The sequence below is a fragment of the Chiloscyllium plagiosum genome, unplaced genomic scaffold (genome assembly GCF_037043375.1).
Source record: "Chiloscyllium plagiosum isolate Xiang-an unplaced genomic scaffold, Cpla_swu_hap1 HiC_scaffold_23, whole genome shotgun sequence".
In the NCBI taxonomy this organism is placed as follows: Eukaryota; Metazoa; Chordata; class Chondrichthyes; order Orectolobiformes; family Hemiscylliidae; genus Chiloscyllium; species Chiloscyllium plagiosum.
The window spans coordinates 55,591,794-55,609,345 of NW_028270161.1; the positions used below are offsets into that span (position 1 = coordinate 55,591,794).

The window sequence follows — 17,552 nt, forward strand, 5'->3', positions numbered from 1 at the left end:
AAGCAGGCATAGCTAAGACCCATGTGGGTACCCATAGCCACCCCACTGGTTTGTAGGAAGGAAAAGTTGTTTAGGGTAAGGACCAGTTTTGCCAATCGAATGAGAATGTCAGTGGAGGGGGACTGCTTGGGTCGGTGGGAAAGAAAGAAATAAAGGGCTTTTAGGCTTTCCTCATGGGTGATACAGATGTAGAGGGACTGGAAGACCATGGTGAAGATGAGGTGTTGGGGGCCAGGGAATCGGACATCATGGAGGCGGTGGAGGGTGTGGGTGGTGTTTCGAATGTATGTGAGGAGTTTCAGGACCAAGGAGGACAGGACAGAGTCGAGATAAGTGGAAATGGGTTCAGTGGGGCAGGAACAGGCAGAGACAATTGGTCAACCGGGGTAGTCAGGCTTGTGGATTTTGGGTAAGAGATAGAACTGGGTGGTGCAGGATTGGGGAGCTACTAGGTTGGAGGCTGTGGATGGGAGATCACCTGAGGTGATGAGGTTGTGATCTCCTCTACATTGGAAAGATTGAGCGCAAACTCGCGGCACGGTTCAGGGAACATCTCTAGTCCCAACCCCAACTGCCGGTGGACATCCACTGCAACTCCCTCTACCATTCCCTCTTGGACACGTCCAAATTGGGACTCTTCCACTGCCTAAACAAGGCCTCCTGCAAACTGGAGGAAGAACACCTTGGGAGCCTACAACCACATTGCCTCAACATAGATTTCATCAGTTTCCAAATCTCCCCTCCTTTCACCACATCCCAGATCCAACCCTCTAACTCAGCACCGCCCTCTTGACCTAACCTACCTCTCCATCTTCCTTCCCAACTATCCGCTCTACACTTCCTAAAGACCTATCACAATCACATCCTACCTGCACCCACTAATTGCAATCCCACTTACCTTTCCCCTAACCCCACCTCACCTCCCTTCAGCTATTTCTCAGCCCCCTTCCCCGTCCTTAGACCTGATGAAGGGTCATGCCCAAAACGTCGACTCTCCTGCTCCTCGAATGCTGCCTGACTTGCTGTACTTTTTCCAATGCCACATTTTTATCAACTCTGACCCTCCAGTATCTGTGGTCCTCACTATCTCCTGTGGCACAGAAACTGAATAAATACTTTCCATCAGTCATCACAGTAGAAGTCATGAATAGCATGCCAAAATTACTAAATGATCAAGAGACAAAAGGAGGAAAGGAAAAATATACAGTAACTGTCACTACAGAAAAAAGTGCTGGGGAAGCTCAAGGGTTAAAGACTTGGTGGGATGTATCCTAAGATATTAAAAGATGTAGCTACAGAGATAGTGAATACACTGGTAATAATCTTCCAGGATTTTGGAAATATCGTATGGATAGGTAAATTGGAAAATAATGGTAACACCTTTATTTAAAAGGGGAAGGAGACAAAAATATAATTATAGGCCAGTCAGCGCAATGTACATTATTGGGAAAATGTTAGAGTCTTTTATAATAAGACTCTAAATAGCATTTAGAAATACATGTGATCAAGGAGAATCAGTATGGCTTCACAAAGTGGAAATCATGTCTGATAAATTTATTAGAATTCCTTGAGGTAATAAGCTGGATAAAAAAGGAAGCAGTGGATGTTTGGATTTTCAGAAGGCATTTGATAAGTGTCAGATATGAGGCTACTTAATATGATAAGAGCCCATGGTGTTGGAGGTAGTATATTAAAACGGATAGAGGATTGGTTAACTCTATCTAATTGAAGACAGGGAGCCATTTTCAGGGTGGTAACTTGTAACTGGTTGGTGTACCACACGGATCAGAATTATTTACAATATATATTAGTGACTTGGGTTATGAAAATGAATGCACAATAGCCAAGTTAGTGGATGACACAAAAGTAGGTGAGAAGGCAAGTCATGAGGATGACACAAAGAAACTATCAGCTGAGGTTACCATGAAGGACCCTTCTTCTTTACTGAGGCATGGTGACCCTCAGGTTAAACCACAATCAGTTGTCTCACGGCACGGTGGCACAGTGGTTAGCACTGCTGCCTCACAGCGCCAGAGACCCAGGTTCAATTCCCGCCTCAGGCGACTGACTGTGTGGAGATTGCACATTCTCCCCGTGTCTGCGTGGGTTTGCTCCGGTTTCCTCCCACAGTCCAAAAATGTGCAGGTTAGGTGAGTTGGCCATGCTAAATTGCCCGTAGTGTTAGGTGAAGGGGTAAATGTAGGGGAATGGGTCTGGGTGGGTGGCGGGTTGGTGTGGGCTTGTTGGGCCGAAGGGCCTGTTTCCACACTGTAAGTAATCTAATCTAATCTAATGAGACAGTAGCATTTGGTATGGTAGAACTACGGTTACACATGACATAGACAGGTCAATCGAGTGGGCAAACATTTGGCAGCTGGAATATAATGTGCAAAAATGTGACATTATGCAGTTTGGCAGAAAGGATAAGGGAGCTGGATATTATGTAAATGGAGAAAGACTGCAAAAAAGCTACAGCACAGAATGATATGGGAGTCCCAATGCTTAAATCACAAAAAAGCTCACTTAAAAGTTCTGTAGGTAATAGGGAAGGCAATGGAAAATTGGTCTTTATTTAAAGAGGAAGAAGTACAAAAATAGAGCATTAGTCAGACTATAGCTGGAAAACAGTAAATAAATTTTGGCCCATTATCTAAGGAAAGCTATACTGGCATTGGAGGCAGTCCGAAGAAGGTTCACTAGGCTGATCCTGAATATGGAAGGACTGTTTTATGAGGAGAGATTAAATAGAATGGGTCTGTACTCATTGGAATTTAGAAGAATGAGTGGTGACTTTATTGAAACATAAAAGATTCTAAGGGTGCTTAACAAGGTAGATGTGGAAAGATTATTTCCTCCTTTGGGAGAGTTTAGGACCGGGGATATAATCTCAGAATAATGGGTCGACCTTTCAGAGATGAGGAGAAATTTAATTTCTCAGATGGTGGACAATTTGTGGACTTCTTTACAGCAGAGGATTATAGAGACTGGGCCATTAATTATACTCAAAACTGAGATGGGCAAGTTTTTAATTATTAAGAGAATCAGGGAAAATGGAGAAAACTGGATTGGAGGATTATCAGATCAGTCATGATATTGTATGGCAGAGTGGCCTCAGGTGGGCTGAATGACCTGTTGCTATGTCTTATGATCTTTTTGAAGATGTCTCTGGCAGGGTAGGTAAAGGGATACACGTGAAAGTAGTATATATAGATTTTCCAAAAGATGTGGTACCACTGGACAGCTTGTTACTCAAAATAATGGGTCATTGGGGTTGGTGGTAATTTGAAAGTGTGGAACATGCTTGACTAAAAGACAGATAACAGGGGTCAAATTAATGAGTCATTCTCAGAATTACAAGTTGAGGCTTTACTCCTGCTCCTATTTCATAGCTGGTAGCCTCAGGATTCAAATAACAAACCAAATACTACAGGTGAAAGTCGAAAAACATGAGCCTCTGTGTAGGTCAATGGCATTACATTAGAATTGGAAAAGGTTTCTCAATTATTAGGTGTCAAGAAAGCATAAAGGCACAGAAAAGGAGGAGAGGAAAAAAGAAAAGGTAAGGTCTGTAATAACATATAAGGTAGGAAAGATCAAATGACAAGATAATGATGGAAGGTGGAATTTAACAAAATTTGTCTGGGGTAAGAATGACTGGGAATCACAGAATCACAATAACAGTTGTCTGAAACAATGTACACATGCGACTTAAGATCTGAAATTGTTGAATTCAGTGTTAAGCCTCAGTGTTGAGAATCTTCACAGACTTCCAGACTAAACTCTTCAACAACTGATGCTCGGTCAATAGTTAATTTTAAAACTGAAGATGATAGATTAGTGCTTAAAAGTTGTTAAATAATATAGGGATAAGAATGATAAATAGAGATAGGCCACAGAACTGCCATGACCACAGTGTTGAGACCCTTCACAGTCTTCCACATTAAACATTTTTGTAAGAATCCCTGCAGTGTGGAAACAGGCCATTCATCCCAACGAGTCCACACCAACCCTCCAAAGTGACCCCCCCCCAACCCAGCAATTTCAGATCTTAACTTTTGCTACTATTTTTTTCAGACTATCGCAGATCATAGAAAATCATAGAATCCCTACAGTGTGAAAGCAGGCTATTCAACCCATTCATTCCACACTGACCCACTTCATCCATGTAACCCTACATTTTCCTTGGCTAACTCACCTACCCTGAACATCCCTGGACACGATGGGCAATTTAGCTTGGCCAATCCACCTAACCTGCACATCTTTGTACGAGCATCTTTGGCAGTGATTCTGCTATCCGTATTTACACTTCCTCACAGTCTTTTTTCACATGTCCCATTACCATCTCCTTTTGCCTTACACCACCATCATTTGCCTTGTTAATTAATCAAACCTCACCCTCCAAGCTCTCCCAGACTCATCATTATATTCTTTATCAATCTCATCATCTCCAGTCCCTCAACCTTTCCGTGCATCAATACATGCTTAAGACCTTTTATACATCAAACTTTGAACAGCTTGGACAAAAGGTCATCAACCTGAAATGTTAGTCCTATTTGAGTACAGATGCTGCCTGATCTGTTGAATGTTTCCAACATTTTCTGCTTCAATTTCAGATTTCAAGCCTGTATTGATGTTTGGAGCGTTGCAATGAGAGGTTGGCACGACACCTTTTTCAAGCACATCTATACATAATGGGTATATCTTAAAACTGCGTTTGTAATTCGCTTGTGAGATGTGGGTGTCGCTGGCTGGCCAGCATTTATTGTCAGTCCCTAGTTGCTTGAGATGGTAAGAGTGAGCTGCATTTTTGAGCCGGTGCAGTCCACATGCTGTAGGTAGACCCACAATACCCTGAGGTAGGGAATTTCAGGATTTTGACCCAGTGACAGTGAAGGAACAGCGATATATTTGCAAGTCACAATGTTGAGTGGCTTGGAAGGGAACTTTAGGTAGTGGTGTTTCCATGTATCTGTTGTCCTTGTTCTTCTAGATGGAAATGGTCAATGCGATTTTCAAGGAAGCCAGGGTCAAGGTGAACGCAATAAAAATGAAGACCAGAGACAGTGTCAGTACTAGTGCAAAGTTTAATTTGTGTAGAAAAATAGATGGAAATCTTACACTAGCTAGAATCTTTAATATACTCCTTGTTACCTTGTTCTCCTGTATAAAGTATATTACTGTATATTGTTTCTGGGAATGTAGTTCTGTTCAGATTGATTCAGTGACTGCATATTCTCTGCCTCACAGACTGAATTATATTCAGCTCCTTGTATCTGCCCACCATTCAAACAGTTTGTTTAACAAAAATCTGTAGGAGTACAGTACATAACTAGAAATTCACATCAGCTAAAAGTGAGGTTATTTAGCCCTTTAAGCCCGTACTGCCATACAATGAAATTATGGCTATCATGTGACCTACTTCCATTTATCATCCATTTCCCTATATAATTTAACAGTAACCTATTACCCTCAGTTTTAAAATTAACTACATTTCGCATCAATTGCTACACAGTTCCAAACGTCCACTATTATTGAGAAGAGTTTCCTAATTTCACTCTTGAAAGATCTGTCTCTACTCTTTAGACTAGACTCCTCAACCCTATCAGTTCCCGTTGACAGTTCAAAAATTTAAGTCAATAATCCCTGCATTTTTGAAAATCCAGGGAATGCAACACCAGTTTGACTGATATCTCTTCACAATTCAATACTTGGAATTCAGGTGTAATTCTGGTCAATCAGCACTGCATATCTTCATGATCAATATCTCCTTTCTAAGGCATGTTGCCCAGAACGATTCACATGTCGCCTGAACAAGGCTTTGTATAACTGAAGCATGAATTCTGCCCCTTTATGTTGTAGTCCTCCAGATATAAAGGCTAAAATTCCATGAACCTTTTTTGATTATTATCTGTCCTCGTACGTGCCATTTAAATTACCTATGTAATTTTCCACTCACCCCCCTCAACGTTCTTTCAATCTCCTTTCTTGTATCTTTTTGCCATTTAGAAACTATCTTATTCTATCCTTTTAAAAACCAAATTAGACAATCCTATATTTTCTCACATTGGTATGTATTTGCCACAATTTTAGCCATTCACTCAATTGTAATTTTATACTTCTATCCACTCTGCTTATACATCCATCATATTTCTATCATTGGTAGGTTTAGATATGTAGCCTCTAATCCTATTAGTTAGGTTATTAACATTTGGGTCCATAGCACATATCCAAATATTCTGACTTTGCACTTGTTCAGGGGATGTAGGTGCTGTTCACTGGAACAGTAATTACTGCCCATTCCTGATTGCGCTTGTACTGAATTGCCTTACCAGGATATATAAATATCAACTATATAGCTGTGGGTCTGGAGCCACAGACCAGGGAAGGACAAAATATTTCCTTTCCTAATGGAGTTAGTGAACCGATCCTTTTTTGACAATCAACAATAGTTACAAAGTGATCATTAGTGTTCTAATTGAAGTTGTTGAAATTTTGCTATGTTCCATGGCGATTGGAGAACCCATGTCCCAAATGCATTTGCCTGGATCTCTGAATTACAGGTCTGGTGATATGCCACCACCAACACCTACCCATTATTCCGCACTCTCTTTGTCCCATGTGGCTCAGCCAATTGTCTAGCTCGGTCAATAGCTTGCCCTCACTTCCATGATCTTCAGCTGTAACTAATTCCTGGATTTTAGCAAAAGCCTTCTGGAAATCATAGAAATAACATCCCCTGAATCAGAAGTTGTGTTCATAACTTGGCAAATCCTTCCAACATGTGCTAGAGGCAGGCAAAAAGAGTGACAGAGATTCCTGGCCAAACATGCAATAGTGTTAGAGCCTCTATCCAACCCCTTGGCATTAGAGCCTCTATCATGCTATATTTGGCTCGAGACTATGACATACTTGGAAATGCATGTGTTGCCTTAGCAACCCAAACTCATTGAAATATATGACATGGAATATATCTACATTATATATCTATATTATACAAGTAATATTAAACCAATGCAATATTAATATTAAGCTATTTCTTACAATTAATCTCAAACTGCTGTACTATTGTTATTAAAGTATGTTATGATATTAAAACGTGTGATGTAGTGAGAAAACAGTAGGTCACAATTTTGATATGTTAGACCAATGTTGACATATTGACATTAAACTACGTTACAATACTGATATTAAACTATGTTGTAATATTGATATTAAACCATGATGTTGACATGAAACTGTGGAGGAGAGCAGTAAAAATAGGGAACCTCACAACTTTTGAAAAGAACTTAAATGGGCTCTTGAAATACCATAACGCTATGGGGCCAAGTGCTGGAAAGTGGGTCTGGTGTAGACTGAGAGCAGTTTTCATTTGTCGACGGGTACTGGATGGGCCGACGGGCCGACGGGCCTCCCCCGTACAGTCTGATTCATATAATAATATTGAAATTAAAACATGCTTAAACTCACCATCGTGGCTTCTTGTTCCAGTTGTTTACAACAAAAACAGAAAGTGCACGCTCTATCTGCAGACACAGGGAGAAGGGAGAAGAGCAGGCCGCGTTGCTAGGGCCAAGCTTGTTTACCGCGGCTCCGTTGCTGGGAGACGCGCCCGGCCTCACGGCGCATGTGCGGCCCTCCCCCTCCTTGCCGCTGCCGCACATGCGCCGTGTGTTTCGCGACCGGGCTTGGAGCCAGCAATCAGTTTACGGCAGCGATCCCCGTCACTGCTTCTGTCGCCACCGCCATAACGGTGTTTGTTGCCGGCGGGTAAGGGCCCGGGGTCCGCTCACCGGCGGGGGAGAGAGAGAGAGAGACGGTGTGAAGGTCCTCCTGCCGTCGGACAGGAGGGAGGGTACTGAGCTGGGCTGAACCCAAGGTTGGGTCGGAGTGAGGATACACAGTAAGTCAGGGCAAGCCTGGGGGTGGAACGGTCTCCGAAATACAGCAAAACCACCAGCTCCAGGGGTGGCGCAGGCAGAATTAGGGGGTCTGGGATCTTTTTTTGTTGCAAAAATAACTCTATTCATTCAAGTAAAGTACAGATACTGACGCATTTCTGTGTTGTCTTTGCACATGAATAACAAACGTACACTGGAAGTTGGCATTTCTTATACAAGATTTATATTTGCATGTATTTGAGGTACTGAAATGGTTTGATAACTGGATGGACCCCCATCTTACTTTGGCAGAAAGATGGGTTGTAAGTTTGCTCGGTGAGCTGGAAGGTTTGTTTTCAGATGTTTTGTCACCATACTAGGTAACATCATCAGTGAGCCTCTGGTGAAGTGCTGGTGTTATGTCCTGCTTTCTATTTATGTATCTTGGTTTCTTAAGGTGGGTGATATCATTTCCAGCTCTTTGACTCCATTTACCAAGTTCTGAGAAAGTGTTTGTTGATGGAGTACCAGTTAGAATGCCAGATCTCTAGGAATTCCTGTGTGTCTCTCTGTTTAGCCTGTCCTAGGATGGATGTGTTCCAGCCAAAGTGGTGTCCTTCATCTGTACATAACGATACAAGTGATAGTGGGGGGTCATGTCTTTTGGTTGCTAGTTGGTGTTTGTGAATTTTGGTAGCTAGTTTTTTTTTGCCTGTCTGTCTAATGTAGTGTTTGTTATGGTCCTTGCATGTTAATTTGTAAATTACATTTTGCTGTTTGTTTGTATGGGGTCCTTTTAGGTTCATCAGCTGCTGTTTTAGTGTGGTAGCTTTGTGGACTACCATAATGCCAAGGGGTTGGAGTAGTCTGGTAGTCATTTCAGAGATGTCTTTAATGTATGGTAATGTGGCTAGAGTTTCTCGGCGTGTTGTCTGCCTGTTTGGGTTTGTTTAGGAATCAGTAGATTGTTTTTATTGGGTACCCATTCTTGAATACGCAGTATAGGTAGAAAAGCCTTGAATGGTGGTTTCTCCTCACTGTGCCTTGGCGGCAACTGCCCCAACATTAGTACTTCCCTCACCTTGGAACATTGAGTTCAGCTGTTTGCACTGGAGGGCCAACAAGTTTCAGGCAGATCAAAGAGCATTTTTCACTGAGTTGCTAGTTCTCCAGGCACAAACCTTGACAAGAAGCACTGCATATTTCTCCATACCTTTGTAAAGGCATTCCAGGAGGTGTGGGACAGTCTCTTTTCCCCACCACTACCCCTTTCAGCTGCTTCAAGTGTAGCATGTAGTGACAGTCTGGGTGTAAATGAAGCTAAGCAACATCTTAGTGCTTTTTTTGAAAGATCTGGACTGTCAGGGATTAGAAGTGATGTTGGAAACTGCACTAGCTAGTTTTGATTTGGAGGTGCTGGTGTTGGACCATAGTATACAAAGTTTAAAATCCTACAACAGGTTTATTTGGAAGCACTGGCTTTCAAAGCACTGCTTCACCAGGTGGTCGTCCCCTGCTCTGAAAGCTAGTGCTTCCAAATAAACCTGTAGCACTATAATCTGGTGTTATTTTTTAAACTAGATAGTTTTGTTCTTGTTTACCTGGTGAGACACCAATGTAATTCCTAGCATTTTGATGGTGTTTTGAATAGTGATTATATACTACAGGTGGAAAATCAAAGCTTTGTGCCATCAGCAAATAAAGATTTATATTTAACAATGCTTTTTATCACCAAAAAAGTAAGCTGATAAGATCCACTGTTCAACAACTCATTCAAATACCAGCACATCCAAAACAATGCAGTACTCCCTTAGTACTGGACTGGACTATTAACATTTTGTAGAAGAGCCTGGATCCTTATGACTCTGAAGAGTGCTATGGCTGAAACAGGTGACTGACAGATGGTCAATATTAGGCGGAGGCAAGTGCATTTTGAACAGATACAATTCTTCCAGTTTGTGGCATGGTCTTTTCCCTGGTGTGGCTGTCCAGAATTAGAGAGCATTGGTTTAATGTGAGGAGAAAAACTTAAAGGGACCTAAGGATCAACTTTTTTTATGCAGAGGGTGGTGGGAGTATGGAATGAGTTGCTCGGAAGAGGCTAGTACAATTACCACTTAAGACATCAGGCTGGAAAAATAGGACTAAATGCTGACAAATGGGACAAGATTAACTTCGGATAAGTGGTTGGTGTGGACGAGTTGGACCAAAGTATCATCTTCCATGCTGTACATCTCTTTGCAATCTTTTCTAAATTCACATTATATAATACTCATAGTAAGTGGTCACTTAAGTATTCATATCTGCTTTGTGATATCAGTAATATCTAGTTATGTTTGTTCTGTCACTTTGTATGTTAAAGTATTGTTTACACATTTCAAACATCGGTTTGATTGGCCTTCAAGTCTGGTTAATTTGTTTATAATTAATTAGGGAATGGGGTATCATTAGTGTAGTTCCTAATAGTAATGGAACTTTAGTTTTGCTACTCAACCAACAATATCCTACTTGTGCCTTTAATTCTAGATATTGAGCACTGGAAAGAAACTGTGACACTTGTTTCACTAGTGGCAAAGAACCCCTGTGGTTGTTTATAGGCTGACTTCTCTAGCCAGTAAACAATGGGTAAAATTGAATTACTTTGTGGACAGTCATAGCAACCCGTTTGAATGGTTCTAGAGTCAGTAAGGAGACTGATGACCTTATGTTGACTAGTACAGAGAACTTTCTAACTTTTAATAGTCCTATGGCATCATAACAATTCACCTAAGCTTAAGAGTCAACCCAAATTGTGTTCACAAGTCTTGCATTGGGCTTGAATCCAGCCTTCAAGTCACTAAGCCAAGACTGCTATTTAATGTACCAAAATTTGAGACTTTTCTTTTTTGCAGAGAGTGAAAAGCTGGATGGAAAATCTTCTGTTTGAACATGGCAAATCCTTTACGAAGTGAAGTAATAAAACTGTATAAACAAGTAAGTTTCTGGTCATCTGCTGTAACATTGAACTTAAACATAATACTAAAAAAGTTTCTGAAGTAAATCATGCAAGACCAGAAATTTCCAGGCCACTGTTAATCAGTGTGCTGCCTTCAGTACATAAATCAACCTCAAATCTCCTTGGGTCTGGGTACAGAAGGGTACAAAAATCAACTGGGTTTCTAATTTTAAATCTCATTATCTTTGTGTTACTTTAAGCAAACTTGTCATAACACCTGGGCATTTGAAACATTCTACCCTGGAGGAAGGGTCACTGAGTACTAGACTTTTAAAAAAACATTTTCTACTGTCATTGCACAATGGAAAGACTTCATCTAAGGATAGAGAAAAATTATTTTAATACATGACTATTGTCAGAATTTGCAACAGTCCATATTAACACTTTGGAAGAATTATAGGGGAAAAAATGACAGCCATTCCAATAGTCATTCTATACCATCTCATTCTAGTAGCTCAGGAGGAGAGAGGCAAAGTAGCAGGTAGTTACCAATTTTAAATTAAAAACAAGTGTAGAAAGAGCAGCATCCTAGATCCAAATGGCTTCAGTTGCTTTTACCACATGACAGGACAGTCTGCTGATGGTTTGTGTTCATCTCCATAGACTGCTTCACTTGTAATTCCTCAGACAATGTCCATACCAGAATCATTGACAAAACCCTGGGTTGTCACATGTGGTAGGGAACATTTGCTAGGCAATGATAGAGGATAAACTTAGTTACAAGGTATTTTCACTTCAACACTACATATGCTAGTCTTCCATCTTTATCTTTTGACTTAATCACAAATTATTCTATACCTTTAACAAAACATCTTAGTCAATTCAGTCAGATGTTTCAGGGGACTGGATAGGAAAATAAAAAAAAGGAACAAGGATAGGGAAAAGTTCCAAGAGGTAGGATTAAGAAAGCAGAAAGCTTTTCTGCCAACTAAAGAACACTTAGAGGGAAGTAAGGAGGCAAAGCTGGAAGCATTGTACTATAGGCAGATAAAACAGGGTTTCAAACCTTGCAGCATATCTAACAATGTAATCTAGTATAGTTAGTAGGGAGGTGAAGAAATTAAACAGTGGTAGAAAGGGAAAAATGTCTTCCATCCAAACTGTCGTCAGGTACCATGGAATAACTTTGGGTGGCACAGTGGTTAGCACTGCTGCCTCACAGCGCCAGAGACCCGGGTTCAATTCCCACCTCAGGCGACTGACTGTGTGGAGTTTGCACGTTCTCCCTGTGTCTGCGTGGGTTTCCTCCGGGTGCTCCGGTTTCCTCCCACAGTCCAAAGATGTGCAGATCAGGTGAATTGGCTATGCTAAATTGCCTGTAGTGTTAGGTAAGGGGTAAATGTAGGGGTATGGGTGGGTTGTGCTTCGGCGGATCGGTGTGGACTTGTTGGGCCGAAGGGCCTGTTTCCACACTAAGTAATCTAATCTAAAAAAACTTTCACAAGGCACATCTGGAAGAGCTAGAAAAAGCATGAAGATCACAGGCCAAGGTGGGGGGAAGAGAGATATTTGGGCAACTCATCTCATTTCAAGTTGAACAACAAAAACTGATCGAGGAGATCCCACTTGCCTGAATAAGAAAGAGAATGTCAATTTTTCCCCTTGCAAAAAAAAAACAAAATCAATCATCGAACATAGATATTATGACTCTTGTTTCAATTATGTAGGCCAGGGTGGACCAATCATCAGAAATCCTCATTTCAAAAGCAGATCACTCCAAATTTTTGGAAGTCCTCCTAGGTTTTAAAACCAGAGCCCGCAAACACCTTAAATTAACTAGCAGGAACAGCATGTAATGAAAAATATTGTATTTAACTAAACCTAAAAACTTAAATGCATTTCCCTGAAACTAAAAGATAAATATTTTATCTTAAAGTTGCTGTACCTTGGCAAAGAATATCCAAAAGGAGAAGACTACTTCAGAGACCGTCTTAAGGCAGCTTTCATTAAAAATAAAGATGTTACAGATCCTGAGCAAATAAAGGCATTAATAGCTCGAGGAGAATTTGTGATAAAGGAACTGGAGGCATTGTATTACCTTAGGAAATACAGAGCTATGAAACAACGTTATTATGAAGAGAAGAATGAGTGATCTTTTGATGGGGCAACTTTAACACCTCAATTTAAAGATGTACTTGTATACAAATACACTGCATTATCTCTGGGATTCAATCAAATTGTCTGCATCTATTTGCATGTCTCAATGCTGTGTTTAAAATTGGTTAATTAAGAATGGTACTTTTAAGAAGCCATTGCTATAACGTTCAAAATTCAAACATTTTTAGAATACAAGTACTAATGCTGCTCAGTATTCAGATCTTGCTATGTTAGCATTATCTGCATGCAACCTGATCATAGTTAGATACACCTGTCAATCCAAACTAATTTAATAATGTTGGCCTTTGATCAAGACTATTGCTGCCTAATTGTGCCATGATCAAAAATACAGCTCTCATTTTAAAGGTAAAAAAGTTTTTAAAAAGTCTGATTAATGAACACTTAATTACAATGCAAATACTAACCAACCACCATACAACAGTTGCCGTTTTAAGCAACTGAATATGTACTGTAAGTGATAATAAAACTGGTGCGAAGAAGTTTGTTAATACAGGAGGTGAGTGTTTTATTTTACCTAGAGTGTTTGTAACAGGCTTGATACACAAATCACTGCTGAAAAATCAGTTTGCAGCTTAAATTTAAGAACTTCACAGCTGTATTTGGTTAATGTTCAGCTGGTACAAATTGTGACAATTTTCTATCTGCATGTGTGCTCACTTTGATTTGTGCCCAAGTAGGCTCAAGTCCTAGTGTTGCAGCTTTAGTTTCTCTTACAAAATTAACTTTAATTTCCCACATTTTATAATGTGGGAAAATAAACAAAGATTTAAGTTCTTTGTAACCTGCCTGTTCACTTATCCCTCATCTGCAAGTTAGGCTACAGTCCACTTCCTCTAAACCACTAATTTTGTTCAGAATGTACATATCTTGTACTATGATAGATGTTTCCATATAACTCAGCATTACTGTGTCCTACAGGCAAAAGGTACAGTTGAGACTTCAGTCATGACCTTTTTGAATGGTGGAGGTTACTGCTTGGATGCAGTCAAGAGAAAATCAATTTTACATCTCTATCTAAAATGGAAGACCCCTTAGTCTGAAACAGTGACCCAGTTCTAGATTCCCTATAAAGGGGAAAACACTTAGCATCTACCCTATTAAAAAGAGCCACAGAATTCTGCAGGTTTCAATAAAATCAACCTGTCTGAGTTAGTGAGTACAGCTTAGTCTTTTATAGGCCAACTTCCTCAGCCTAAAGATCAGCCAAGTGAGCTTTTTGAACAGCTAAGGTTCCTCTGAAAAGAAACTGTACACTAGCAAGGTGCAGTCTCTCTAATGTCTCAATTTTAAATAGTTTGTAGGGAAGACCCAACATTTCATTTGCTTAATCACTTGCTGTACCTGTGTTAGTTGTGTGGACATAAAATGACAGTTCCTTTTGTGCAGCAAATATTCTGCTTTTCTTCCCTTGCTGCCAAAGTAGCCAGCTTAAATTTTCCCTGGAGTCTGCCAATGGTAGGTACTGGGGATTTGAGCCTTTGTCTGCATTATTTTAGCATTCATTGGCCATTTAAAAAAGCAGAGGAGCAAAGAGGAACTAATGTATTGAGACTTTAATTGCAAATTAAACTATTCAGTACATTTGTGTTCAAACAACATCTACATATTACAAATTCCAATTAAAACAATTACCACATGTACATCAAGCTATTCAATAATGCTTGAAGTGACTCATTCTTGATACAAAAAGGACAAGAGTATAAAAATATAATTTCTCCATTCAACTTTGGCCATCCACAAAGTTATTTGCAAACAATCAATTTGTAGCCTGCAGTTTGAGCAGCTACAGTTATTCATTCAACGACAGCAGAGTTTGGTACTTTTGCAAGTACACTTTTCAGATTCCATTCAGTGTAGTATTGAATACTGCTTGATGTCAGTTAAGATTCAGGAACTGTTGAGCACCATGCTAAAAACTGGACAGTACAAAAATTGAAAGCTTGCAACTAAAGGTACTGCACACTAGTTTTAAACTAAAAAAAACAGCAGTAAATCACGAGTCTTATTTGTCAAGATATGAAGGAATCCTTTTAAATGCTGGATGGTTTCAAGCTGCAGAAACACCACATTTAAATCATAACATCTATAAATAGAATTGATATCAAATACTTTGCAGAAAAGTGTAAAATTGATAAGCTGTTTAGTTGGGGGACATTAAACAACATATGACCCTAAAGGTGGGTCCCAGGTTAAGTCAGACTCCTGATTATTTACTTGACAACTGATCAGCAACAAAGGTGTATAAAACCAGTTAAAAGCAATTAAAGAAAGAAACTTTGCTTGGAGGATTTTTTAGGTTCTGAATACTTTCATCCTCAAAAGAACCTGTAAATCTACCCATTCTACTCAATCTTGCCAGCATTGGCACCTCAAATATACTGTACAGTTGTGCCTTTTGTTTGTAGAAAAATACTGCAACTTGAAGTTTCCTATTGTTAAAAAGGGCAGATAATGAGTGCAAGGCAGATTAAACTCCACCAATCTTAGCTTTCAATGAGGAACATGAGCCTTTCTAGGCCCTTAAGTTAGGCTGATTGATCTAACCCCAAGAAAAGTTATACTAAATTGATGTTAGTGATGCTAATTCAATAATCTGGAAGGAGAGTTGCAACATGGGCATGTGAAAGTTTGTAATTTAATGGTCAAATATTCAAAAGCATTTATTTTTATACAGCAAGTGAAAACATGGAATGTTGTTTTGGATTTCAAATTTTATTTTGGTCTTCTGTTAAGAGGATTTGAGATCAGTTCTTAAATAAGGACATTAAACAATATATATTGAGCTATTGTGTTGAAATTCAAGTCATTTTTACAGAAATAAAATGGAAACACTTTCATCTATGCACAATTGAATGCATCTTAAAAACAGTATTCCATTCAAGTCAAAAAATAATTTATTGCACTGTGACTCTTCTGATAGTTACGCTCATCAAGACTGATCCAAATTCACATCGACTCTGCAAATTGGGCAACTTGAGTTTCTCTGCAGGATAGAAATAGTTATTAATCTTTGAATTAAATTTTAATATTGCTACCAACTATTACTATCACTAAACTGAACAGACATTAAGATGGGGCTTTTAAAAAGTATTAATGTTAATTTGTACATTAACTTGCTGCTCTAAATTCTTTAAAGGCCAGTTTTAAAATGGAAATTGATCAACAAAGGGGCAAGTTTGGGAACTTCAAGTCACTTTCTTACAAAGAATCCAGTTCAAAAATGTGTGAGCGTAGCATGAGACTTTTTGCTGGGCATGTTGGACTACTCACTGCTGCATGTGGTGCAATCCTGAAATCAGTTTTAACAATTGGACCAACTGAGAATCATCCAAAGGGAAGAGTGAGTGGGAATTGTGGAGGGACTGGCCATAATTTCAATCTTCCTTAGACTAAAAGATGGTGCCAGATAGTTGAAGAATTGCAAATATTACACTTGTTCAAAAAGGGTGTACAAGGATAAGTCCAACAATCGGGCGTGAGTTTAAATTTCAGGTGACTGATTAATACCTCTAGAAACAATTACTTGGGATAGAAGTAGTCACATGGATAATTGTAAATCAATTAAGAGGAGAGATAGCATGCATTTCATAAGGGAAAGTAATGTTTAACATGGAGTTTTTTTGAAAAGGTAACAGTATTGATGACAGCAAAGTGTATGGAAATATATTTTTGTTCTTCCTAACAAAACAATGCAATTTGGAGCAGAGAAACCCAAATGTATCTGTGCTTAAAAGGAGGCGAGAGAGGACTGCAGATGCTGGAGATCAGAGTCAAGAGTGTGGGGTGCTGGAAAAGAACGGCAGGTCAGGCAGCATCCGAAAGGAGGAGAATACACGTTTTGGGCATAAGTCCTTCATCAGAAATGAGGATGGATGGCAAGACATGTGAAGTGAACAGTTCTTACAGCATTTATCTAGGCTTTTTAGTAAGGGTACAGAAATACAAGGGATTTATACTGAAATTCAGACACTAGTTAGACCTCAGTCGAAGAGTGTGGTGCTGGAAAAGCACAGCTGGTCAGGCAACATCTGAGGAGGAGAAGTGACGTTGAGCATAATATCTTCATCAGGAAATGCTCTTCAGTCAGTTTGAAGATTGTATATCGTGCAGTGGGAGATGTTAGCAAAGCATTCAAGTAGTGAGAGGATTTGATTAGAAATCATATGCAAGGTTACAGCATCAAATCAATGCTCAAAACCTGTGGAGACATGGGCTGAATGGTCATCATCACAACCATGATTGAATTTGTAACTGCTGAAACTCAATTGAAAAGTTTACATTGAGCCTGGTAAAAAAAAAAGTGTTAATAAAATATACTCTTGCATTTTATTTGCTTTCTAAGTAAACTTCAGATTTTAAAGATTAAAGGTTGTTCAACTTTTAGATTCAGAAAAAGCAAGTTTTCATCTGACAGTAGCTAATTAGTAACCTTATCCTCAACCACAAATAAAAAATGCTTTCCACATGCAATTAATTTGAGTCTGCAATATTTGCATTTTCTAGTATCTACAGTTATTTTAATCTCAGTGGAGAGTCTGTACCCAGCCACCAGCCCCAGTGTT

The 17,552-nt window shown here is 39.5% G+C and overlaps 3 protein-coding genes across 9 annotated transcripts in view; 1 reads left to right on the plus strand and 2 right to left on the minus strand.

The window, feature by feature from the left end:
• Positions 1-7,661, minus strand: part of dnai7 (dynein axonemal intermediate chain 7) — an 80,420-nt gene extending 72,759 nt beyond the window's left edge. The window contains exon 1 of the mRNA XM_087999301.1: positions 7,468-7,661. Coding sequence (XP_087855427.1) covers positions 7,468-7,661 — 194 coding nt within the window. The remainder of the gene's footprint in view (positions 1-7,467) is intronic.
• A 32-nt stretch (positions 7,662-7,693) lies between these two features.
• Positions 7,694-13,478, plus strand: LOC122561575 (electron transfer flavoprotein regulatory factor 1-like). 3 transcript variants are annotated; one of them, XM_043713389.2, is made up of 4 exons: positions 7,804-7,900; positions 9,941-10,154; positions 10,769-10,850; positions 12,749-13,478. In XM_043713389.2, the coding sequence occupies exons 3-4, from the start codon at positions 10,806-10,808 to the stop codon at positions 12,962-12,964; spliced, it is 261 nt and encodes an 86-aa protein (XP_043569324.1). In that variant the 5' UTR covers positions 7,804-7,900; positions 9,941-10,154; positions 10,769-10,805; the 3' UTR covers positions 12,965-13,478. The 3 variants fall into 3 exon arrangements, with proteins under 3 accessions (XP_043569321.1, XP_043569322.1, XP_043569324.1); XM_043713386.2 differs by lacking the exons at positions 7,804-7,900; positions 9,941-10,154 and adding an exon at positions 7,694-7,767; XM_043713387.2 differs by lacking the exon at positions 9,941-10,154 and having other exon boundaries at positions 7,765-7,900.
• A 1,050-nt stretch (positions 13,479-14,528) lies between these two features.
• The window catches only part of LOC122561571 (uncharacterized), a 47,442-nt gene continuing 44,418 nt past the window's right edge, over positions 14,529-17,552 (minus strand). For all 5 annotated transcript variants that reach the window (XM_043713380.2, XM_043713379.2, XM_087999691.1 and 2 more), the window contains one exon: positions 14,529-15,973. In XM_043713380.2, coding sequence (XP_043569315.2) covers positions 15,920-15,973 — 54 coding nt within the window. In that variant the 3' untranslated portion in view covers positions 14,529-15,919. The remainder of the gene's footprint in view (positions 15,974-17,552) is intronic.

Coding starts and splice junctions, on each gene's coding strand:
- LOC122561575 (XM_043713386.2), top strand. CDS start 10,806: ATGGCAAATCCTTTACGAAGTGAAGTAATAAAACTGTATAAACAA. Junction 10,851..12,748: donor TAATAAAACTGTATAAACAA/GTAAGTTTCTGG, acceptor TTTATCTTAAAG/TTGCTGTACCTTGGCAAAGA.